The sequence below is a fragment of the Cucurbita maxima genome, unplaced genomic scaffold (genome assembly GCF_002738345.1).
Source record: "Cucurbita maxima cultivar Rimu unplaced genomic scaffold, Cmax_1.0 Cma_Scf00035, whole genome shotgun sequence".
NCBI classification, from domain to species: Eukaryota; Viridiplantae; Streptophyta; class Magnoliopsida; order Cucurbitales; family Cucurbitaceae; genus Cucurbita; species Cucurbita maxima.
In genome coordinates, this window is record NW_019272051.1 from 1,527,230 (window position 1) to 1,535,780 (window position 8,551).

Consider the following 8,551-nt stretch of genomic DNA (forward strand, 5'->3'; position numbering starts at 1 on the left):
TTTTAAGAGTATAGGACGACCCATTTAAACTCTAAGCTTGAATGAACCAAATTGATATCCCAATCCTATCTGTTTATTTTTGCTGCTAATAGCAATTTATTTACAGATCTACCATATGAGAATCCTCAGATAAACACAAACACACATTCTTGTAAAGAAAGATGCAGGATTTCAAGAACAGTGAAGACTATAAGATTGATCTGATCAGTAGAGACAGAAATCTCACTCCAAATTCATACCTGCATCTTGCAACACCGTTAATATATATGTTCGAGTAAATTTACATACATAAGCAACGAAGCTCTTTCGTTACGTATGGAATCGCCATCCTCACTCCCAGTCAGTGTCAAAGAAACCAGCATCCTTCATCTCCGAATAGTATACGTTCTCCAAATGCAAATCGTCCTCCTGAAAAAGCAATACAGATCTCGAGATTACAAACGTCCTTTTGATCGAAAAATAGCGGAAATAACTGTGAAGGTAGAATGATATGGTGAAACAACCTGGAAGAAGTCGGCAAGAAAATGTTCATATAGAAGGGGAAGATAGAAGGCATGATAACAGACGACAGTGGCACCATACAACCTGGGACAAAAACAAACATGATATACCATCAAAATGACCAGCTCGAATCTAGTAGATATTACAAAGAGGTTAAATTACATTCGAGTTCAAACTTCTGACCTATTGATCGAGGATACATGTCTTAACTAGTTGAGTTATGCTCAAATTAAATAATCAAGTAGTGTCTACATTTCTTCGAACGGGAGAAAGCAGCCATGAGAGACAATGAGCTACCATGCAACGTGTGGTGTGTGTATTAACATTTGAGTTCAAACTTCTGACCTATTGATCGAGGATACATGTCTTAACTAGTTGAGTTATGCTCAAACTAAATAATCAAGTAGTGTTTACTTTTCTTTGAATGGGAGAAAGCGGCCATGAGTGACAATGAGTTACCACGCAACGTGTGTTGCGTGTATTATCCCAAATGTAATAGTTTAACCCGAGTAAAAACTTGAACACTTGCTGAAAAAATGCAGAGTTCTCTCAAATTTTGGAGCCAATTCCGACCCTTCCAACAACTTTGGGAGATTTAACCAAAACCGTAAAGACCAAATTAAAATCAAACTAAGCACAATGGAGGATTTAATCATGCTGCCCTTACCAATAGCCAAAACCAGCTCCATTTCCAGCGATCCCGCAAGCAAAGAGTGCCAATGCGTTCAAAGACGACATGATAACGACGTATCTGTAGAAAGCAGGTCTTGCTGCAGAAGAATTGATAAAAGAGTGAAAACTCACTGCAAGATAATACAGTTCATTGATGCATACAGAGGAAAGATATTATACCTGGTAATTTCTCTCTATGGCTTGAATGGTACATGAACAATATAAAACCATACGCTGCAGTAATCAACAGACGGTGGACGACCCACAAGTTCCACTTTGTTCGATGCTTACTGTCGTCACTTAAAATGAATAATGGAACTCCGAACCCAAACAAATAAATTGCCTAAAAAAGGAATGAACAAACAAAGGCAAGGCAAGAATGAATCAGTAACGTAAGAAGAATCGTTCCACACGTTATACAGCCCTCCAAAAAAATTGTGTACTTGAAAAACATAATCGAACATCCAAACACTTTAAACACTGCAAAGAAATCCTATGTATATATAGAACTCGAAATGAAATATCTAGACCCTATATTAACTTCCATCCGATGCACCCGAACATAAATGTACCTACAATTAATCCATCTCTAAAAATTATGTAAATGGATATTCAATTAAAACTAGTCACTGTATACGTACTAAGCGTATGTATCTCAAATTAAAAACACGTCTAATTTTCAGCTGGTTTTCTCCTTTTTAAAACATCAAACTTTTGCTTTTCTATCAGAATGTTCTCCAGGGGCAGACCTAGAGGCACCTGAAAAGGAGTCATTTGGGAGTATTTTCTTGGATATACCTTCAGAATCAAGTCCAGGCCAACAAAAATTCCTGACACGATGAAAGTTCGTGCGAGGGCTTCTACGCTGCCCACATGATTTCCTTGATATAAAAAGGCCAACAAACTGACTTCCAAGAATAGCATTCCCGATGTCGTGGATAAGGACAAGATATTCCATGCTAATTCTTTCCCAGAGGTGCATTCCCATGCCTGTTTAATCCAAGTTGGTAATGATTATCAGACAAATCAAACTACAGAATTGAATTAATTGGTAATTGTAATCCAATGGATGATATTGGAACTTGGCTTGAGTATCTGGACACAGTAATTACAAACACTGTGCTCCAGTCACAGCTTACATCATAGTAAGATTCACATGAAAATGTATATAACAACATGACAGAGGACAAGAACACAGGAATCAAGCAACCAGCATTTATGGAGGAAAATGAGAGACATATAGATATGGGTGGGGTCACAGATTCACACTAAAATATTGACAAAAAACACGGCGGTCACGGGAAGAGGAGTCAAGCAGCCAGAATTTAGGTACTGAAATGATATGAAAATAGAAATGGTAGAGGATATTGGATAAATAAATGTAAAATAAACGTTGTAACCATTTCTAAACCACACATTATGTAGCTATCTATATATATTCTAGATATCTTTTTGCTTTCTATCATATACTAATCCTTGAATAGTTTTGAGAAAATTCAAATTTAGCTTTAGTTTGACATACAAAAGAGACACGATAGTATTACCAAAATTAAAAGTGGGAAAGATTTGATGGAACCAGAAGAATGGAATTAATTCTGCATTGATAATCCGAGTTACGAACTTACAAGCTAAGGGAGATTTTGCGAGCTCCCGCCTCTATAGAACCCACAAATCGATAGTTAAAACGACGCCTCCCTCTATACTCTTTGCATATATATCTACTAGAGAACCTACTAACGCAACCCTGCTGACCAACAAATATTTCCATGGGTTCCACCACTAATCACATATTCGCTCGCTCATTTTTTAGCCTCTTCAGCTCCTCTCGCTACCTTTCCCACCTCTCTAGAACCCAGTAATCGATAGTCAAGACGACGCTTCCCTCTACACTCTTTGCATTTATATATCTACTACAGAATCTACTAACGCAACCCTGCTGCCCAACAAATATTTCCATGGGTTCCACCACTAATCACATATTCGCTCGCTCATTTCTTAGCCTCTTCAGCTCCTCTTGCTATCTTTCCGCCTCTCTAGAACCCACTAATTGATAGTCAAAACGACGCTTCCCTCTACACTCTTTGCATATATATATATCTACTACAGAATCTACTAACGCAACCCTGCTGATCAACAAATATTTCCATGGGTTCCACCACTCATCACATATTCGCTCGCTCATTTCTTAGCCTCTTCAGCTCCTCTCGCTATCTTTCTATTGATACATATTTATAATTCGGGGTCTATCAAGATTTTACGAAACAAATACGGAACTTTCCATTTAAGAAATTGAAGTTTTAGAACGATACAATAAGTTTCAAATAACATACCCATGTTAAGAATCACGACTCTACACAATGGTATAATATTGTCTCCTTTGAGCAGAAGCTCGGGCTTCCTCAAAATGCCTCATACCAATGGAGATATATTCCTTATTTATAAACTCATGATCATTCCTTATATTAGCCAATGTAGAACTCCCTTCCAACAATCCTCAACAACCCATTTCTTGCGAAAGCCTCACAAATTCACAAAATGCAATTCACACGCCCACTCTAGGAGAATTAAAAACCAAACCGTCCAAATTTGAAGCAATTACTTAAAGGGGGCAAGATTCAAGGAAAAGCATTATATCCCTAAAGTTTCCTATTGCATTTACCACATACTGCCATAGAACCTAAACTTATCAGCACACGGAAGCAGCATAATGATATCTAAAGCTCAAAAATGGAGCACACAATTGCAGAACCGAATTCCAAATTCTATGCATACATTTGATAAAGAAAAGACTCCCCCATCGCCATTACAGAAGCTAAGATTTCATTGTTCAATACTACAGGGGTTCTTGGAGATCTCATTCCCCGAAGAAAAAGTTAATAAAATGAAAGAACCTGAAACATGCACCAAGCGAAGTTGAGCAAGGTAACGATCCAGAGAGTCCCGTAATATGCAACTATGATATAAGAGCGACCATTGGAGAGCTTGGACAAGCTCTTTCTCGCCCGAAATGCCAAGTACAGAACGAATAGCAAACTGGGGACAATCAGAAACAGTTTGTACCAAAATCCATGGCACTCGAATAGCCAACTGTAGGCAGTGGGAGTAGAATTCACATGGTCTAGGGTTGAGTTCGAAGTCGTCGAAACAGGGATCGGAAGCAGGGGTTCTGAACCTCGATCTGTTGGAATTTCCATAACTTTTTTGGTTCAAATCGAAGGAAATTACAAGAAGAACAGCGGGAAATGGAAAAAAAAAAGGAGAATTATGGATTCGAGATTTGAAAAATGAAGAGATGAATTGGAAAATATTGTTGGAGAGAAATGGATGTTGCGGGCAGCGGCCTTTGGGCAATATACGTCGCCGTCTCTCCGTCCTAAACCTTTCCATTTATTTTATTTAAATTGATAAAAATATTTTTATATTTTGTATTTTATTTTAAAAATATTTTACCATTTAAATTTTTTAAATAATATTCTAATTTAATTGTATTTAATTCAGACAGTATTGTGTAAATACGTAATTATCCTGAATATATTAACTATTTCTTTATTTTCCGATCGCCTGGAAGTGACAAAAGAAACATATTGTTATTCTTCAACAATTTCTGATCTCTAATGAACCTCTCAATAAGATTCGAACCCATATGAAGTTCTGGTCATCTGTCATAGAAAAAAGAACGAATGGATCTTCTAGGATTCTCGAGAAATTCTTCGATTTCTTCCGGAAGCGGATGATTATTCATCTGCTTCTCACGTCTCGTGAATAGCCGGGACATTAAGGAATATCCAGAAAAGCATTTAGGGAATGTATTTTGTTGAATGCTACTTTTATAAAAATATTTTTATATTTTTATTTTGTTGCAATGGGCTTGAACGATTCCAAATGGTATCAGAGCCCGACAACCCTCTGGGTTCTGATTTCTCTATTTTTTTAATAATACCGAGTTGGGTTCTTTTCCTACCCGTATCAAATAGAACATGTTGAGCCAAATCTTCTTCATGTAAAACTTGCTTTATTTAGATCGGGAAAATCGTACGGTTTTATGAAACCGTGTGCTATGGCTCGAATCCGTAGTCAATCCTATTTACAATAGGAGCAGTTGACAATTGAATCCAATTTTGCCCATTATTTTCATTTTTCGTATCCGTAATAGTGCGAAAAGAAGGAAGGCCCAATTCCAAGTTGTTCAAGAATAGTGGCGTTGAGTTTCTCGCTCCTTTGCCTTAGGATTAGTCAGTTCTATTTCTCGATGAGGGGGAGTGGATTGTAAGATCACAATAGAACATAACATTTCTACATTTCTTTTAAGGGTGTTCCCTCCTGTGAGACTAACGAAGATACATAAAGGGCTAAAATAGACAATATTAACAAAGATACATAAAGGGCTAAAATAGACAATATTTGCTAACAGTAGGTTTCATATCAATAATTTAAAATAATATAGAATCCCGTCAAAATATTAGTACGAGAGAGTATAAAAATACCGGGCAAATAGTAATTTTTAAACCAAATTAGTAGTTGAGGAATATTTTACTTAAATTTACTTTTTGTAAGTTTTTTATAATTTAAAAAAATTATTGAAACTTCAAAAAATTTAAAAATATTCTTAAAATATATTTTATTTATTTAACCAACAACAGCAGTCAACGAATAATTGTAGTCAGCACGCCGCAACAAAGGTCGGCCGGAGGGCAGCCAAACAGCAAAGGCAACAATCGAGCCATCCATGACATTTTGTTAGCAATCTCATATATTCAGTAAATAAGAAGCCAAAACAAGGGATCAACAAACAGCCCTTATAAACATGTTCTAAGAACAACCAAACAGAGCAACCTTTTTAATTGTGTTTCAAATATTTCAAAGTCTAATGACAAGTTTAGAGTGCAGATTCAAAATAGAATGTTTGGAAACTTGATAAATATTAAAAGTAGTGATTAACATGGAAGATATCGTCAGACAAAAATTGCAAAATTATAGCATCCATCTAAAGGAGACATTGAAACAAAGAAGCAAAAACTAGAGTAACGACGCTAATTCATGGCAGGCAACTCTAAAGATTGAAGGAATTTTAGGTATTGGTGGCCCTTGTGTAAATCTCCTGACTGCCATGTGCAGAGACCATTCTGATGAGACCTCTGGCCATCAAATCCTTGATTGCTCTTCGTGCAAGAGATCCATTGATCTGAAAATTTAACACGAATACAGAAGAACTCTGAAGTTCTTTTTTATTTCAAGAGTGCGAACTCGTAAAAAGAAATCATGGGGTTTCCTATATTTATAGATATGATATAGGGAGTTCAGAATAAACAGAGTTCACTAGTAAATTGAATGCTAAAAGACACAGATACGGACATGTACACAATGTCACCATTTTCAGAAAATATAGGACATGTCTATAAAATGATTAATAAAATACACACTTTCTAAAAATATATCATATTCATGTCAGAAGAAAATTCGAAGTTGTTAGGTTTGTTCATTTGTATGTTACGAATTTATTATTGGTTATATATTATTATGTGTCGATTTAATTTACTTAACAAATGTTCAATTATCTAATAAATGTTGGACGAGCATGATGATTTGGTCAAACCAGTGTTGTAGCACATATCCATTGGGCTAACAAGTGTTTGATCTGTGTGGAACAAGTGCTAGCACAATGTTTTTAAAGTGTGCATCTTAGAATGAATGGATTGAATGTCTTAAACATAGGTTAGAATGAAAAAGGATAGATATTGATCGTATCAAGGTCATAAGTGACAAATAACTAGAATTAAATCATAGTGAAGGAGTATGCAAGCAAGAAAAATCATTGAAAAAATTCTATATTATGGAAGAGACGAGGTTTAAAAACGTACCCTCAACCTATCGGACAAGATTGAAGGAGTGACAAGCTTGTACTTGGGAACTTCAACGAGAAGTTTGTCATATGTTCCTTGATCAAACAAAACCATGTTGTTGACCTTCTCCTTTTGCTTTCCCTTGCTCCACTTCTGTTGTATGAACAAACAAAATAAAAATGAGAAAACTGCACAATCTTAGCATTTAGAATCAAAATTTTACAGTTCACAAGAAATCTAATTAGCACAAGATATTCTACCATGAAATCACAATCGCGATTTTGGTTTCCAAAAACGAACCGAAAACCAAAATTACAAGTTCATGAGCACCAGAGCACTAATTTTCCTCATTTTTAGTTTCTTCGAAGTATCATGATTGTCCACATAAAGTTTAATACAAAACAAAAATTTAGTAGAAGTGATAGAAGCCTTTTCCACATAAGACATCATAGTATCATAGATGCATCTAAACAACAATCTATAATATTTTCAAAATCGTTTGAGATTTAGGCCTCGAGGGCACCTTGAGGAGGGATTAGACATGCAATTAAACTTCGAAATCTGACAAATTGAGACAAGGAAGAGAAACAATCTCATTCCCAAAAATAACCTCAGCAATATCCAAACATAAAAAAACAAGATCTACACCACTTGTAACAGAGAAATAGTCGGAGAACCAAATACTTCAATAAAGAGTTGAAATAACCTCATTCCTAACAATAACTCCGGCATGATTCGAAATACAGTTCACCTACTATAATACAGCTACGAATTTAAATAAAGTAAAATATATAGTTTGAAGAATGTGACCTTCTTCTTCTGCTTCCCTCCGCCAGATTTAGCAGGCTTGGAAGACGGTGGAGGAGCTTTATCCTTCTTCGGCGCCTAGATTAATCAAAACAAAAAGAATAAAACACCAAACTGTAAAACCAGATACCAAAAATAAAAAAAGTAGACCGAAATTTTACCATCGTATCAAAGTTGCACCGCCGGAGTTGGTTGAGCTGAAGAAGATGCCGCTGCAGAAGGAAAGAGACGAGACACGCGGAATGAATTTAGCGATGGTTTATAGCTAGCCTTCACTAACAACTAGGGTTTCGGTATTTATAATATGGGCTTCATAAACAAGATATCGGCCCAATTTGAATGAAAAAGTACCTGGACAAGTGTACATTCAACCCGACAACTTGGACCAATCCAACTCGAACTATAAAGATTAGATTGGGTTGATTAGCTTTTGGGTTGAGTTCCCGAGAACCCGGACCAACCCAACCCGAACTATAAGAATTAGGTTGGATTGATTAGCTTTTAGGTTGGGTTCCTGACAACCCAGACCAACCTAACCCGAACTATAAAAGTTAGGTTGAGTTGATTAGCTTTTGGGTTGGGTTCATTTTTCTGAACTAAACTACTTACGCTAGTTCTACCCTAACAAAGTTATTCTTATTATTTTGTTTAATTCTTTTTATAAATATTATTATTTTTAGCTTCTTTTATATATATACTTTTTAAAATATCATAATATTTTATTTTATTAG

At 35.9% G+C, this 8,551-nt stretch overlaps 2 protein-coding genes across 2 annotated transcripts; both read right to left on the reverse strand.

Annotated features, from left to right (window-relative positions):
- Nucleotides 1-51: 51 nt before the first annotated feature.
- On the reverse strand, nucleotides 52-4,545 carry LOC111467907 (transmembrane protein adipocyte-associated 1). The gene is made up of 6 exons (XM_023113002.1): nucleotides 4,065-4,545; nucleotides 1,972-2,163; nucleotides 1,354-1,516; nucleotides 1,169-1,271; nucleotides 504-585; nucleotides 52-408 (listed from the first exon to the last, which is right to left on the reverse strand). Exons 1-6 carry the CDS (start codon nucleotides 4,365-4,367, stop codon nucleotides 331-333), a joined length of 921 nt encoding a protein of 306 aa, XP_022968770.1. The 5' UTR covers nucleotides 4,368-4,545; the 3' UTR covers nucleotides 52-330.
- Nucleotides 4,546-6,059: 1,514 nt separating this feature from the next.
- On the reverse strand, nucleotides 6,060-8,101 carry LOC111467942 (40S ribosomal protein S25-2-like). The gene is made up of 4 exons (XM_023113054.1): nucleotides 7,982-8,101; nucleotides 7,824-7,898; nucleotides 7,032-7,166; nucleotides 6,060-6,355 (listed from the first exon to the last, which is right to left on the reverse strand). The coding sequence occupies exons 1-4, from the start codon at nucleotides 7,982-7,984 to the stop codon at nucleotides 6,242-6,244; spliced, it is 327 nt and encodes a 108-aa protein (XP_022968822.1). The 5' UTR covers nucleotides 7,985-8,101; the 3' UTR covers nucleotides 6,060-6,241.
- Nucleotides 8,102-8,551: the final 450 nt, after the last annotated feature.

Excerpts from the sequence above, each read along its gene's own strand:
- LOC111467907 (XM_023113002.1), bottom strand. The coding sequence starts at position 4,367 with ATGGAAATTCCAACAGATCGAGGTTCAGAACCCCTGCTTCCGATCCCT. Across the intron at positions 1,517-1,971 it reads GCCTGGACTTGATTCTGAAG|GCAATTTATTTGTTTGGGTT; the intron begins GTATATCCAAGA and ends TTCCTTTTTTAG. Across the intron at positions 409-503 it reads TTCTTGCCGACTTCTTCCAG|GAGGACGATTTGCATTTGGA; the intron begins GTTGTTTCACCA and ends TTGCTTTTTCAG.
- LOC111467942 (XM_023113054.1), bottom strand. Across the intron at positions 7,167-7,823 it reads GAGGGAAGCAGAAGAAGAAG|AAGTGGAGCAAGGGAAAGCA; the intron begins GTCACATTCTTC and ends TTCATACAACAG. Across the intron at positions 6,356-7,031 it reads TCTTGTCCGATAGGTTGAGG|ATCAATGGATCTCTTGCACG; the intron begins GTACGTTTTTAA and ends TTAAATTTTCAG.